This window comes from Lonchura striata, chromosome 7 (assembly GCF_050655825.1).
Source record: "Lonchura striata isolate lonStrDom1 chromosome 7, ASM5065582v1, whole genome shotgun sequence".
Classification (NCBI taxonomy): domain Eukaryota; kingdom Metazoa; phylum Chordata; class Aves; order Passeriformes; family Estrildidae; genus Lonchura; species Lonchura striata.
In genome coordinates, this window is record NC_140709.1 from 33103997 (window position 1) to 33120606 (window position 16610).

Below are 16610 nucleotides of genomic sequence, written 5' to 3' on the forward strand. Positions count from 1 at the left end.
GGCCTGGGCAGCTGTTATTGCCCGGGAGCTGTTAGCCTCCTAAATTAAAGCTTTTCACCTTTCACTGCCATGGTCTTCTCTTTGGGCAGACCTATGGTTATGTGGCTGTGAATTCATGAAATAGCAAATCTGGATTGGGAGATCAACAGATTAAAAACTGTCAGGACCTTGTAATGCACACCATTCACTTGGTTTTGTATCACTTGGCTGGCTCAAATATGCTTAAATGTTTTTTGAAAAACTATAATTTATTCCAGCGAGCTCTCGTAGCCATTGTAAAGCCAGCATAGATGTTATTTCCACTGATTTGTTTGAGGTGCGACTCTGATTGTGTCTGATGGATTTGGTGTGTATGTACTGATGGCTTTCTAAAGGAATCATGTTCTTGTGGAAAGAATTCTGGGGAGTTGGTGCCTTCTGCACCAAAAGCATCTCACCAGATGTTGGCGTGTTTTCACAACATACCAAAGTAGCATCAAACTAATGTGTTTGCAAACCTGCAATGATGGAGGATAAAATTTGTGTGTGTTATCCTGCTTTCTGTTGTGAGGGTATCCCTTATGCTTTCAGGATATCTTCAACAAAGTGTTAGCATTGCAAAGGCTTTTATGAAGCTACACACTGAGGAAAAATATAGTATTCTGTCACTCAGCCACAGCAGTGTCCTTGCAGTGTCATTTCTGTGAGCTTAAATTTAAAAAAAAAAAACAAAAACAAACAAAAATCACTTAGTGCTGCTAAGCAGCTTTTTTCAAAATACTCCTTTGGAAAGCAACTGGAATTCTAGGTTACCTGGAGAGGGTGCCTCCAGGGAGACGGTAATCATTGGGAACCACTTCAAGCAGACTCAAAATGCAGAGATAGCTGTGGACTGCCTTTTCCAAATAATGCCATAATGATCTTGGTCTTGAATTTAGTGAGAGAAAAACCCCTTTCAAGGTATTGAGCTATGTTAAATCTGTGTGTCAGAAAAAGGTGTTGCTTTTGTGATTACTTGAATGGTTTTAGCACGTGTGTTAAATAATCTCCTGTCAGTTTACTAATTTTTAGTAGTAGAATAAAGATTGTTTGCAAGCTACAACAGCAGAGGATCAAGCATTGAATCAGTGTTGAGGCTTAGCCCTACATTTAAGTGGACATTATAATACGTTTGTTTGTTTAGTTCATTTCACCATGAAACACCAGCTGGATTTATCATAAAATCAGTTTCTCACAACACAGACCTTTCTGGTTCATGCTTAAGATGCTTCCAAAATAATTGTTTTTCCTTATTTTTATTTAAAATAGCTATGATTTAGTGTTTGTTTTATTTGTTTATTTACCAGGGCAGCACTGATTTGTTTAGCTGGGAGCCACTGGATGATCATGCAACTGAAGTAAGTGTGAAAAGGTGTATCTTTAGTAAAAGATGCTGGGTAGGCCTTGAAGAAGACTGATAACTTGTTGCTAAAATGATTATCAAATATGATGAAACTGATGTGATGTCAGTGTTTTATGGTATAAACCAGGCAATTTTCTGTACACGTACTGGCTGTGAAAATTGGTTGCTAAGAAAATTGGGTTTTGTAAAATCATATTATGCCCAGAGAAACTTGAATGTTTTTAATGCTTCCAATTGATACTTGGGTTCAGCTTTCATTATTTCATACAATACAACCAAAAAGTATTAAAAATAAAATACAAGATACTGTATCCTCTATGATGATTGTAACAATGTTGCTCCTAAGAAACCACAGAAATTTCATTTTAATTGGAGAGCTTTAACATTGTTGTTTCTTATTTGGGTGGACTGTTCTCCTGTCAGATGGATGTAAAGCCTTTGTTTAAATTAGTAGTATTCTGCTTCCTTCCTCACAACTTGAGGTATTTAAATCCCAATACATGCCAAAATGGCATGTTGCCACCATTTGGTTCTATAGAATCACAAAACTTTTACTTGACTTTTGTGCCTTAAACTATCGTGAAAATGTATTATCTATGATAATTTTTAATTTGAAATTTTTAAGCCTTAAGGATTTTATGTATGTAATGTTTCTATTAGATACAAAGTCCCAGCGTTGAGTTACTTTTAAATTAGAATTTGCCCAGGACTTAACCTTAAAGGTGAATTTGTTTTCAGACTAATCACAAACCAGAAATGGTATTTTTAGTGAATAAATGCATTTGTTTCCTTTATGAAGAAAGATAGGATGAATTCTGCTGCAGAATACAGCGAGGCTGATGCTCAGATGTGTCAGGCAAGGATAGCTGAGCTGGAGAGCAGGCTGCTGGAGAAACAAGAAGCAGTGGAAAGACTCACTGTACAGATGGATGAGCTGCAGGACCAACTCACCCAGCACAACGATTCCATGCAGCTTCAGGTATGTTTGACAGAATTGAGTAATGGGATAATAGTACCTTACTTTAATCCTAAAAATATTTAGGCCACAACACTGAAAAACCTATTGGTTTTTAGTGAGAAGTACTTCACCTGGCTAACATGTAGTGCAACTCTCCCAGAATATGAAAAAAAATAATATTTTGCATTCCCTTTCTCTAGCAGTTCTATGTAAAGGTAAATTATTACCAGGTGCTTTCTAAGACTAGTTAATTTCCCCTTTATATGTTCTTTTTCTCATTCTTGGATTGGGGAAATACGCATTTCCTGTTGGTGAAAAATAAATTAAAAGATAAATGTGATTAACATAGAATAGGATTAATGTATCCCATCTCATTAGCTTCCTCTCACATGACTGAAGGGAATTGCTGGCAGATAGGAAACTATTTGGGGTGTACTAAATAGTCATTATATCCTATCTGAAAACTTGATTCCTTTTTACATCAATAAAAGCTACAAATTTGGAAGTAAAAATACCAATTTCATTGCTGGCATCCCATCATTTGTTTTTAAAATCACTTTTGATTAGGTGTGTCATCTCTGTGATCAGTTTAAGTCTCCTCTTCCATCATGCCTGCCATCGTGTTTGGACACAGACTTCTTTGATGCAAGTCGGTTAAAACTGAAATGTAACTACAGACTATAATGGCTCTGCATCAAGAAAAGCTTCTTGGTTCCAAATATGTTAAGAATAACTTAATGTTAAAAGTGCACTCCTTCTGACCCCTGTAGGAAACAACAGTTCAGGAGCAGAATGAAATCATCAGGAAGTTAACAACCTGCCTTCAACAGGCCAAGAAAGACCGGGATGAGCTACAGGAGGAGGCTTCACGTGTGGCTCATCAGATCCATGATTTACAGCTCCAGTTACATCAGGTGTGCCTCTCCTCCAGTTTGCATGTCCTGACAGAGACTGCAAGAAGAACTTTAGACTGTGAATGTAAAAACATTGAGCTGATCATGTAGCTTCTCATAGTTCAGTTTGCAGCACAGCAGTGAAAATTATTTCAGGGCAGGGCAGGGTTTTTTCCTGCTTGCTATGGGGAAGTCCTGGAAATATCTTCAGATTTTCCACTTGCTTGCATAATGTTTTGAAGGTCATTGCACTTCTTTGTTCATCACTTAAGCCCTTGATAAGGAATTTTGCACGATATTGTTAGCAGTGTTATGGGTTGAGTGCAAGCATTAGACAAGGCATGCCTTAGGTTCAGATTTTTTAGGTAAGGCACACCTAAATTGCTTTGGCCTGTGAGTTCTTAAGAACTGCAGATCAAGTCTATCATAAAATGAGTTATTTACTGAATAGGCAGAAGATGAACAGACAAATGCCCTTAAACAGGTTAAAACAACTACTAGTAGATTACATAAAACAGTGCACAACATAAAGATACCTATGTTATAGCTAGCAAAAAAATAGTATAGATTAGGAGTTAATGTAACTTATCACCAAACTGATGATGAGGTACAGAGATTGCTTTCACTCAACCCCCAAGAGAATAACCACAAAGTGACATCTCAGCTTCGGGGAAGGGCCCCACTTGTTTCCACAGAACATGCAGAAGACTTCTGCCATGTAAAAATTTGGTGTAGCTTTTATAGTTTGTGGAGTTAAGTGTCTGTCAGTTAGAAATTCAAGCTTATCTTCCTTCAATCTCTCTCCCAAGGCAAGATGTTTATTGTCAGCTGGGAATGCCACCTCCATGATGCCAGAAATACCTCACTACCAGACAGATGTCTGGCCTGAGATATTTCACCAATTAGCAAATTCTTGTGAGGGGAAGGATACCCTGAGCTATTGCACCAGCTGATAGGCAGAACAGATCAGCACTTCTGTGGTGGGGGAATGTCCTGCCACAAGTGTTTTGTGGCATGTACACAACTGTTGCTATATAGTTTGGGTTTGTATGTCATCATTTGTTCTTTGTCGGAGAAATCTGTGAGTTTCTGCTTGGGCAGCTGGAACATCTCAGCTGTTAGACAGAAACTTGGTGTGCTGACGTAATGTGACTTGGCTCAAAGAAAGAAATTTTAAAGTTACACATAGGAACCTGGTTCAGTGCAACAGGTTGACCGTGGATCTAATCCCTGGATAATGAGATAAACTGCAGCCTTTCTCTGCTTTAAAATGTATTTTAATAAGTGCTCTTTTCTTTCTTGGTGATGCTCAGTGTTCTAGTGGCTATTCTTTCTGAACCTATTTATTTGTTGTCCTTGGAGCCTTGTAGTATATGCCAAAGAGAAATGTTAATGTATAGTAACTGTTTCAGGTTTGCAGGATATGGGATTGCATATTGTAAAAGTCTGGATGGGAAAGGGGTTAAAAAATTTTAAAAAATAAAACTGAGACTTTTTAGTCCAGGAATTATCTTAAAGTTGCTTATGCCCTGAAAAATGTCTGCTAAACAAAATTTTGGAAAATAACAAAAAATACTGCTTTCTACCTATAGTTTTGGTTGCAACAGCAAAATGTGGTAAAAGTGAAGGCTACTCAACAGCTGTTTGGGATTTGCACCATAAGCCATTGAAAGACAAGGATCAAGCCTCAACAGCATTTCAGGCATATTCTAAATATGTCTAGTGAGATGATGCACATTGTGGAAAGATGTGGGAGCTCGAAATGTCCCTCAGACATTTTTAGAGGTTCCAGGCCTTGGTCAGAAGCATTTCAGACCCTGGCAGGCAGCTGGAAACAGCTGTGATTTTGAGTTTGAGCCATGGAATGAATTACCAACTTTAAAGGTGGAACAAGCAGTCACAAAGGGTTAGACAGTATAGTAAAAGTAGTTACAAAGTAGAGGGGAATTTTTTTAGTATTGTACAGGGGGTTTTAGCACCTCTACAGGGGGGTTGTTGCTTTGTACGTGGGGGTCAGAAATTCTAAGATGGAGGAAAGATGTCGACTTTGATAACAGAGGAAAGCATTAATACTGTCTTCCATATTCTTCCTTGGTTTTAACAATATACTGAGAAATATATATTAAATAAAACATATTTTATATTGCCCTGATGGGAGAAATGTTTCATTTGAAGGGATGTGGAGAAGAAGAAACCAACCTTTAGTAATGAGCTGTAAATCCTTTGCAGGGAAGACTGGTTTTGTTCATTGTCCTCTTAATGGCATGTCCAGTCCATTGGAAGTTCTGCTTTGTATTGGAGGAATTCAGTGTGATTTATTATGCTAGATTTATAGGATCATAATATTAGAAAATTCACCATAGGGATGAGTTATCTAACATTTGCATCTTTTCATTATGTAATAGTACCTAAAACATAGCAAGTGCTGTCTACTTTTTAAGGATGATTTTTATTCCTTGAGAATGAAAGATTTAGGATAAATCTGTAAATACATTTGCTTACAGTGAGTTTTGTGTATGACTTGTTTGGATATAAACTTTCTCTTGACTGTGAGTGCCTTTTATGTGTTCAGGTTACTGAGCTACTGAGGAGTAAAAGTCTCAGGAAAAACGGAGGTTTAGAAGCCCATCAGCAAATGTCCTTGTTTCAGGATCGTCTCAGAGAGCAAAATGCACACTTGGAGATACTGCGTGAGAAAGCACATGACCTGGAAGTGCAGCTGGAGTCTTCTCAAAAGGTAAAAACATACCTTTTTTTGTTAAATTAGTTCAACTTTGATGGTAACTCAAATTTGCTGTAGTGACATATTCTTAAAGAAATCTTATAATAGAGAAATAAATATATAGGGATTGTGATGACTAAAATACATTAATGAAACAACTTAATGTCTGGTTTCCTTTAAGAGTGTAACTAGTAGTGCCATAAATAGAAACCTTAAATGTTGTTATTTCTGAATGCAAATTAAAACCATGAGGTTTAAGGAAATGAAATAATGGCATATTTTATATGTAATGTTTTATTTTTAAGAATACCAAAGATAAAGAAAATCTGCTTGCCCAAATGGAAGAGGATATGAAAGATTCAATGCAAAAGCTACACAAAAACATAGATGAAAAAGAACAATTTATTAAAAGTCTTCAAGATCTACTGACATCAGAAAGATTTGGCTTGTCTATACTACAGCACACACTTTCTCTCCGGGACTCAGAAATAACAGAATTAAAAAAAGAAATTGCTTTATCCAAAGTGAAAGAGCAGCAACATATTGAAGAACTGAAAATCAGTCATGAGAAGGATATTTGCAGACAGTTGAATAACTTGAGGAATGAGCTGGAGAAGTGCCACAGAAGAGAGATTGCAGAAGCCAAGCAAGTCTATGAAGAAGAAATTATTTTAAAATATAAAAATGAACTTGAACAGTTAAAGAAAGAACTCTGTGCTTTGAATTCTGAAGAACACATTCAGAATTTGAATGGCATAATAATTGACTTAAATGTAAGGCTTCGAGAATCTGAAATTAGTAAAGAAAATTTGAGGAAGAAACTTGAAAACCAACAAGAAAGGTTTAACAGGGAAAAATCTGAAATGGAAACTAAATACAAGGATGTAATTGATGGCCTTAAGTATCAACTTTCTTATGCAGAAGAGGAAGTGAAGGAAGCCCAGCGATATAAAAAAGAAAAACAGTCCTTGAATGAAGAGATTCAGAAGCTGAATTCCTACATCCAGGAATTAAATGAAAAGCAACTTTATGAGGCTAAAAAACCTATAGATGTAAGGCAAAAGCATGATGGAGAGATTGTCTCCAATAAAAAGTTACTAGAATTGAGGGAAAATCAGATTTTATCAGGGATGTCTCAGTTGCAGGGAGTGGATCTTGAGGAGATGTGGGACAGAGCAAACCTGTTGGAAGGTAGAAATGAGCCAGTGCTTCAGCCAGAACTGGAGTTCCAGTATGACTCCTCAAGGGATCAGTTAGAAGAAACAAAGAATTTAGAGATCATGAAGGATAATGGAAGTGGTGAAGGGGAGAACCTGTCTGAAGGACCTTTGTCAGAGTTGGGGCTTTTCAGTGGTGATGAAGGTATATTGGCTAAATACCTCGTTTCCACAGAAACTCCAGAAGACTCCTATGGGTCCAGCTCTTCGGAGGGCCATGCCATTGAAGAGGGCAGATGCAGTATGTATGGCTTAGATAACAGTGTGCTTCTAGAACCCAGCAGAAATTTTGTATCTTCTCCGTTAAACTCTAGCCTTGAGGAGGGGACGTGTCTTAGTGGCTTGGCTCAAGACATTTTTGAAGGGGCAGAGGTGAGAGCAGAGGCCTTTGTTTCATATGTGCCAGATGGCTCCCTGCAGCAAAACAAAATTGGAGAGCACAGTGACATAGAGGGTGATGAAATGATGTGTTTGGCAGAGAGACATTTGAAGCCAGCTGAGATGCTCCATCAGGAGTCAGCCTTGATAATGCCTTATCAGGACACCCAAGAAGCTGTTGGAAATTGGGAAAAAGCCATGTCTGAACTCTCCCATATGCATGCAAAACTGGAGGAAGAACATGAAGCACGGATCCATTGTGAAAAAGAACTTCTTCAGGAAATGGAGAAGGAGAAAGAACTTGAAAATAAACACATGCTTCTAGTAAAGCAGCAGGGTGAGGATGGAGGCCAGCCGGCTCTAACACAAGTGTCATTCTACTCTATCTGGCTAGAAATGATGAAAGACCTCCAGGGGCAAAGAGAAATGTTGATGATGCAGCTGCCGACTCAGGAGCAGTTAGGGAGAGATGCTCAGGAGCAGAAAACAGCTTCTGATTCTGTGACAAGTGAAGTGCAGGCTCTTTTTGGCCGCCAGCTGGCAGCTTTGCAAAGTCAAAGGGATGGGATGGAAAGCCAGCTTAATGCTCAGAAGGCTAAAAACCAGAGAATAGCAGAACTGTTGAGTCAGAAAACCATATCTGAAGAGACATTGCTAAAAGAACTGGAGTTGCTCAAAGCTGAAATCAATAATAAAGAACAAAATTTAGTACTTTTATTGAAGGAAAAATCAGCTTTAAGAGAGAGACTATCCAATGTGGAGGAGGATCTATTGAAAGCAGAAAAAACACTAGCAGAGAATGCTAGCATCCTTGAGAACCTTGAGAAAAACATCCATGAGCTTAATGCTGAAATGAAAAACATCAAAGAAATACAGGAGTGTGAAAGACTGAGCTATGAAGACAAGTTAAACATCAGCAACCAAGAAATTAATAAACTTACTGCTGAAATAAAGGAAAAGACTACTGAATACAGTGAGGAAAAAGGCCAGTTGACTGAAGAAATTGCCCAGTTGAAAAAGGCTCATTTGGAGCTTGAGGCTCGCTTGCAGGAGTCCTGTCAGGCTGCCCAGGAGGCTCAGTCCAAGATGGAGAAGCATTACAGAGAAGAAATGGATAAGATGGAGACTCAGCACCTTGCTGAATTAACTGAAGTGAGTTTGGCACACGAGAGAGAGGTAGGAAACCCTGATAACTGCAGGAGTCATGGGATTTTGGAATGCTTAAGGTAGCCATTGCAAATATTTGTATGCCTGTTTTCAGATTAAAGCGTTAAATGCTGAAATAAAAGACAAAGTGGAAGAACAACAGAAGTTGGAAGAAAAAAGAAAGGAAGAGATTGCTGTAATAAAAAAGGTACATGCTGTAATTTGGTTTATTTTGGAAAAATAATTTTGCATTGTCATGTGAGCAGTGCAAACATTTTAGAGATGTGAAATTCTTTTTATTGTTTTTTGTCCGTGAAGTTTTTGATTTGGGGTCAGGAGGAGTGAAAATTCTTGTTCTGTAATTAGGGCTAAACAAGCATATTTTGAAGAAAGCTTTTCATCTGAGTATTCTCTGCAGGTTCATGAACGGGAGCACGATCGGGAAATCTCTGAGCTGGCTGCTAAACACTCAGAGGAAATGGAGAAGCTCCGTGCTGAGCTAAAGGAGGAACAGAGGCACCTTTTGGATGAACTCCAGCAGCAAATGGCAGCCACACACAGAGCAGAGCATGAGCAAGCTCAGCTCCAATCCCAGGTAAAAACAGGGAATCTCACAGTGATTAATATAGTTCTTAGCTGACTTGATGATTTCTAGCATACACAGAAATCAAGGAGCCTTCACCTTAATTTTTCTGGATATCACACATGCTCTTTCACACGGTGCTGCAGCCAAATGAAAAGGAATGTCTCCTGGTGGGTGGTAGTAGATATATTTTAGAGGAGTTCTCCAGAATCCCCACTTTATATTATATTATATTTTATTTATTTTATATATATTTTAACATTAATTATATTTTAACATTCATTCTGAAGAGAACTGGATGTTTAAATAGATGATTTTAAGAGAGAAAATACAGCTCTAATTTTTTGTCTTGGCAAGTTTAAAGTAAATTTTATAAAGTATATAAGCCCCTCCCACTTTTTAATTATCCCACTATTAATAATTACAAATACTTTCTTGCTAAGCTGAAGTGTGAAAACATGACTTTTACATCTATACATTTCCTGGGTTTTTGAACACTTCCACTAAATGCGAGTGGAAAGGGAAAGAGTATGTCTAGTGTTAGGTCTAATTATAACCTGTTGGTACACTGGTTAGTTTACTTAAGAATTGAGAAGTGGTGAATTTTATTTCTACTTCTCCAATATCACTTAGAACTTTACTTTGTTAACAAATTATAACCAACAGCAAACATAAGGAATTCTTTCAATAGACAGTGATGAGCTGGAGTGAACTTGTGTTCTACTTTGATGTGAGGAAGTGGACAGATACAGGATATTTTGTAGGAAATTAAGAGGCAGGTAAGGAAAGCCTTTTACATTGTACTGAAAACATGCAAATATCATTATAGCAGCTTATTTTAAGGATTCTTGCCACAAAGAAACATTCTGCAAGTACAGAAGGGCAAAACTAGATGGGTTTAACTGTCAAAACTGAAACTAGTAATGAAAAAATGAGCCCATTTCATTAGAGGGGAGGGAGAAACCCTTTTTTACTCCACTACAGACACTGCACAGCCTTGAACTGGAAGCTTTACGCCTGACCTTAAACAATATGCACACCTCTCAGCTGGAGCTTACACAGTCCAACTTGAGGAAGGAGAAGGAGACTGCCCTCATGGAGCTGCGGGAGATGCTCAATGACAAACGTGCTCAGGAGGTAGCCATTCTGCAAAGCCGCCACCAGCTGGAGTGGGAGAAGATCAAAGAACAGTGTCTGAAGGAAAAAGAAGACCTTAAGTCCAAGTATCAGCAAGAGCTAGGTATTAAAACTGGGGAATAAGTATTTTCTTCTTGCATAGATTCCTGTCTTAGTGTAGAGCTGGCCTGTGAATAGCAGCTGGTTTTACCTGTAATATGGGCAGGACTGCCATGTGCAAGAGTGCACGTTTTATATATGAAAATGAAGCTGTGAAGACTTAAGTTTAATTGTTCTTCATCTGTCAATTAGTGCTAAACGGAACAACTTTCTTTCAGGAGGCTTTAGACCAAGTTCTCATAAAGAATTTGATCCGTGCAAAGAGTAGAGCTTTATGTTTTGTCAGGGTTTTTCTTGCCCCAAGTCAGCACTCTCTTATTTTTTTGAGAAGATATGTGAATGCTTCCTGGCTTACCCTCTGTGTTAGGAGTTGAAAGGCTCAGTGAGAACCTCTAGCTGGGTGTCCTTTGAGCTGCACTTCCTATAAGACTGTATTTTGGTATAAGCAAGAAGGCAGTTGCATCTCATAGTACTGAAGGCCTGCTAATGATGCTCTTGGCATTGTTTGGGAAATTTCCCCCTTTCCAGGTCAGACCACTTTTGACCTGTATGGCAGAGCTTGAGGGATTTCTGGAAAAAGGTGAATCTTGCAGCACCTCACTGAAGAAGTTTAGAGAATCACAGGCTGGTTGAGGTGGAAGGGCTCTCTGGAGATCACCTACTAGAGCAGGTTCACCCAGAGCAATTTGCACAGGTTTGTGTCCAGGCATGTTTTGAATATCTGCAGAGGAAAAGGCCTCTCTGGGCAGCCTGTTACAGGAGTCTGTCACCCTCACAGTAAAGAAGTTTTTCCTTGTATTCACATGGATCCATGGGGAGCACTGCTTGTTGCAGGCCTCCAGCTAGACTGCTCATCACAGTCTGAGCTCTGAAAAAAGGTTTAGAAGCCATTCCTTTAGTTGTCCTCCCCTAAGAGGATGTTAATTTAAGGCTGTCTCTTTTTGACCTAAAAGTAGGAAGCCATTTGTTACTACCAGTAGTGTAGTGAACTGATAGCACTGATAGTGGGATCTGGGAGGAGGAGGAGGTCAAGATGCAGTTCTTAATAGTTCTTAATATCAATGCTTTAAGGTGTGTTTTACCAATGTAACTTAATACTGGTTTAATCTCTAAGTTTTCCTTTCCCATGGAAAGACTTGAAATAATAGTTGCATATTATAAACTATTATATATTATAAATAAGCCTAGGCAACATGGCTGATAGGTCTTTAAAGGGTTCCTGCAAATTAAAAAACGGGCCAAACGAAAAGCTGGAATTAATCAAGGGAGGAGCTGGAAAGGAAGAATCTGTTGTGTCAGTGATTACTGAGCAGATAGTGGCATCTGTCTTGTAGTCTTTTTTCCTAGGCATTTTTAGAAGAAATTTCAAGTTTCCTACCTGCTGCTACTGGTAGGCTTTTTCTTTCTGGAGGTAATTCTGTGCTCATAGTCATGTGCAGTGAAATGTTGAAATGACATCAATAGTAATTTGAATTTGAATCTTTAGGGTCATTTTTCTTCTTAGTATCATGTTCTCTTAGACTTAAGCAGGCTTTACTAATTAAATTGAACTTTACTTTCTGAGTTGTCTTTGCAGCTCTAAGTTCTACAATGCTTATTTTCTAACATGGAAGTGAACTAGTGGGATATAACATAACAGCAGGTGTAGATAGAACCCAGCATCCTACTCTGCTCTATGCCTGCCCATTTAAATCCTGAGTTTGATGTTGAAAACTAATCTCATCCATATTTCTACTTACCATTTAATACTTTTTTGTGTAAATTTATTAATAAGTATTTTATTTCACAGTTGATCAGAGAAAGAAAATCGAATCGGAAATGGAAGAGACACACATCCAGGCACTAGAGGTACAAATTCTGTTCTTTATACAAGAAAAAAATGAAGCTCCTTTCTGAAAACAAGAGCTGGTACAAGGCCCAGATCTGCTATTGTAAAGGACAAATAAATCGAGAAAAAAATCATTAGTTTACTAAACATGTTTAATAAAATGCCTGTTTTACTCTCTTAGACCCTCAAAAGAGACTGGAAATTAGAATCTGATAGACGTTTACAAAATGTGTGTGAGGAGCTGTGTAAAAAACATCAGGCTGAGATGATTGCACTGCAGAAATCTCTGGAAATGGATTTGGAAAAAGTCAGAGCAGAGCTGGGGCTTCTTTCTGTTGAGAATGTACAATCTAAAAGTAAGTATCATGCTCTGGGAGGCAGCTGTTTTATTGAACAGAGTCACAGCTAAGTGATTTTACCAGATGTATAAAAGCAAATACAAGCTGTATTTATGTAGACTTATTTAAAAACTGGGATGATGGCATGAGACTGTCTAGACAACAGGTTGTAAATGAAAAATGGTTTAAAACCTGAATAGCATTGTTGCATTTTGACTTCCACAGAGTATGAGATGTGACGTGAATATTAAAGGGAGGTGATGTTTTGCTTCCATCTGAAAACCTGTTTTGACAGTTGCCGAGTTAATCAAAACTGTGATTAATATTATTAGAAGCTTTTTCTAATAAAAAACTGCATTTGTATTGTGGATAGTTAAGGCTTAATGGAACAAATGGTTATTTGTTGGCTAACTAACAATGTGAGATGCAGAGAACTGTGAAGCAGTGCATGGAAGTGTTTGTCTTGCAAATACTTTACTGTTGAAGCGTGTCTGTGATTCCCTGAAAGCTAGTGCTTAAGCTAGAGACATGCATTTCTATTTGTGTTGCACAGAAGTTGTACAGGTTATTCATTAACCGGGATGAGGGAGTAACAGAACTAATTTTTGATTTTAGTGAAATGTATAGAATTGGAGAGGCAACACCAGTTAGCCATCACAAAATTACAAGAACAGCTGCAGGCTGAACATCATCAAATCCTAGAAGACATAAAGATGAAAAGCCAGGAAAAAGAACAGGATCTTCAGAAGGAGGTAAATTACATTTCTTTAGTAGTTTGGAGTACTTGATTCCTCTTTATGTAACAAAACCTAGACCATATAGATATCATTTGGATGATCTGTTTGTATTTAGGGATGTTACTGAAAAAGCAAAATGCATAATGCAGATAAATAGTCTGGGAGTATCCACAGGAGTTCAAAACCTTTGGAATGCAGTTGCCTTTGTGCCATTTGGTGCCATCTCTTCATCCATATTTATATTCCTAATTTTATGGTTCAGATTTTTTTTTTTAAATCTGGCTAATGTCTTATTTTTTTGCCAGTGAAGATACTTACTGTATGAGGAGCAAATTCTTCCCTCTCAGAGGAGTGGGTGTAACAGTTAAGAGATGCTGCTACTTAGTAGCTCTGATACTGTCAGGAGCTGAGAGTGATGTTGTCACTGTTTCCACCTAGATCTGACAGAAGTGTCTCTTGAGTGTGAAATAAGCCCTGAGAACAAAATAGTTTAACAAGTTGTAGTGGGGTGGGTTTTTTTTTTTTCTGGTTTTAATATGTTTTTTTTTTTTTTTTGTAGCTGGACCAGCTTCAGGTCAAACATGAGCAACTCAAGGTTCAGTCACAAGAAGAAATCAGGCAGCTTTGGTCTCAGCTTGACAGTACCCGAGCAAATCGACAAGAGCTAAGTGGTATGTTCATAACTGGCACATTTTATTTTTTCCTCTTCTTCATACAGAAGTATACATTATTGGCACAAAATGCTTTTAGCTGAGTACCAGAAACACACGGGAAGGCCACAGTGTCAATGGGTTGTAGCCCAATGGCTTGTCTCTAGGTTGAGGTGAGTTAGTGTCAGATGACAGGTTCTGCAGTGTCAAAAAGCAAGGTGTGATTGTGGGGAAAAACTAACTCCTGTGCTTTTCCTTTCCCTTCCCACTCCATTCCTGCACACTGTAAAAATATTTAGTGAAAACAAAAGGTTTTTCATTGAAATGTCAAATTAAGTATCATGTAGTTAAAAACTGGAGAAAATGCTGGTCAGTGCAATAACATATTCCTGTTTGTATTTCTGTTTCAAGACCCAGATGTATTAAATAAAACAGCCAGTTTTGCAGTGTAGTGGGTTGAGATGTCATACACTTTTGAAATAAAATACAACATGTCTTAGATATGTGTGCACAGACGTATATAACACACTGAAGAACTTCTGGGGGAAAAGAACCTAGAAATCACGACTCTGCCAGTGTTCTTGTGTTGAGGCTCTAACATGAGGTTCTTGAGTTCTGCTGGGATAGTTAGAACAGAAGGCACATGTAACATACTTCAAATGCTATTTCAGATATTCTGACTAATATAACTTCAGGTAGCTTTTGAATTGTATTAGGGGTTTGGTTTGGTCATACACTAAATAAGTAATTTTTTCTATTAGACAGAGTTTACCTTGATTATTTCATATTTTTGTTTTAATATTACAGAATTATAGTACATAGCACTTGATAGTATTTGCTGGAATTTGTCTCTGTAGCCCTAATTTCACATGTCTTTCTATGTTTCTAATCATTCACAATCCCATTCTTTGGAGCCCTTTCTGTTTCCTCATCTTTCTTGAAGGTGGTGAGACCAGAATGCAGACCCATGGTCCAGGTGAGGATCTCTTTTGGTGTGTGAGATCTTAAAGGTGGTGTGTTTTACTCTGCTGTTCTTCATTTGAGTTCTGATTTGACCATGCATTTGGTTGATGATAGAATTCAAACCATAGCAGCTGCATGATGGGATTGCTGCTCTGGTGTAAGAATGACATGCCGGTTCAAAACAATGAAACGCTCTTTTGGGGTAATTTTGTGCTAGTAGACTTTGCTGGTTAGGCAAAACCTACCCATGTCAGATTGGACTTGTTTTGCCTATCATATTTGTGATGTTACTTGTCCCTTCTTGTCACTTGATTCCTCTGGTTCCTGTGCCTGGCAGTTTCTCCCTTAGGAAGCAGGCTTGAACCATGGACTTGCCATACATAGTTATGGAATCATGGAGTGGTTTGGGTTGGAAGGGACCCTAAAGCTCATCTGCTTCCAACCCCTGCCATGGGCAGGACACCTTCCACTATCTAAACCCCATCCAACCTGGCCTTGAACACTTATTTCTTCTCTTACTCTTTCTGTTTGCATTTTCATTGTGAGCAGTTTTTCATGCCATGAGTGCATTTTCTGGTTTGCTACACAAAACCTCATAGTGACAATCAGTTGTGTTGCTCCTGGATGGCACCTATGTTTCCATCAAAGTTTCCTAAATTTCTCTCATGTAACATAAGCAACTGCTTTTCCCCAGGCAAGTTGTTTCTTTTTAAGGAACTTCTCCAATTTCCTTCTTCGTGAAATTTATTTCTCTCTTGATTCTTTGGGGATTTAACTAACTTGGATTATTTGGAAACTTGAGCTATTGGGAAAGCTTATCTGTCTTGAGATTTGTTTTCCCCTTTTTACCTACCTTTTAACTTACCTAAATGTCACTGCAGCTTTAATACAGAAGGTGGGGAAGAAAGCTCTCAGAGGGCTAGTGAAAAGGGTGCAGTGCTGGCCATTGTTCTTACTCTCTGAAAGGAGGGCAGTTTTGCTGAACCAGCCTTGGTAGCTGCATTTTATTGCATTCCTGTTTTATTGGCTGATTCTTTTAATTCGGTCAGTTCGGCCTCTGAGCACACGATGGGTAGCAAACCATCATTAAAGTAACCCAGAATTGATTTTATTTTCCTTCCTGTGATTTTTGGTTTTTTGCAGTTTATGCTCAATTTGATTTTTGTTTGGATAGTTTTACCTGGAGCAGATTAAATGTTCTTGAATAATTTATTGCTTTTAAGTGCTACAACAGCAAGGAGGTGTGAAGATTAAGCAATAGTGCAGGACTTTGCTTGTTACCAGGTTAGTCCTGGACTGCAAGAAAATGAGGAGAGCTAGCTGTGCTGGTGATTTTGATTCTTAGCATGAGGGTGGTTTCTCTGAGTGCAGTGTAACTGAGAATATCTTCTAAGGTTTGCCTGTCAGAAGTTGATTTTTTTCTATCTCATTGCAATTTCCTGTAAATGATTCTTACCTCAGCCTGTGATCTCCGACTTTTGTGACTCCCATTGAGAGGGGAATGGCTTGTGGTGTTTTTTAATGGGACAATGCCATTCCTAAACCACTAGCACTTGGCAACTAAATCTGATTTTCACAGA

At 38.2% G+C, this 16610-nt stretch overlaps 1 protein-coding gene across 26 annotated transcripts in view; it reads left to right on the forward strand.

The window, feature by feature from the left end:
- Nucleotides 1-16610, forward strand: part of PCNT (pericentrin) — a 70144-nt gene that overhangs the window by 5575 nt on the left and 47959 nt on the right. For 14 of the 26 annotated variants that reach the window (XR_014956793.1, XM_085585362.1, XM_021532568.3 and 11 more), the window contains exons 3-15: nt 1326-1376; nt 2181-2360; nt 3110-3253; nt 5805-5969; nt 6260-8725; nt 8811-8903; nt 9114-9290; nt 10263-10518; nt 12304-12362; nt 12524-12698; nt 13296-13432; nt 13977-14088; nt 15011-15043. Coding sequence is in view for 25 of the 26 variants with exons in the window: in XM_085585362.1 (XP_085441488.1) it covers nt 1326-1376; nt 2181-2360; nt 3110-3253; nt 5805-5969; nt 6260-8725; nt 8811-8903; nt 9114-9290; nt 10263-10518; nt 12304-12362; nt 12524-12698; nt 13296-13432; nt 13977-14088; nt 15011-15043 (4048 nt within the window). In the remaining variant the exon portion in view is untranslated. Of the gene's footprint in view, nt 1-828; nt 940-1325; nt 1377-2180; nt 2361-3109; nt 3254-5804; nt 5970-6259; nt 8726-8810; nt 8904-9113; nt 9291-10262; nt 10519-12303; nt 12363-12523; nt 12699-13295; nt 13433-13976; nt 14089-15010; nt 15044-16610 lie in introns of those variants that run through there. The other 12 variants (XM_085585366.1, XM_085585380.1, XM_085585381.1 and 9 more) reach the window with 8 other exon arrangements.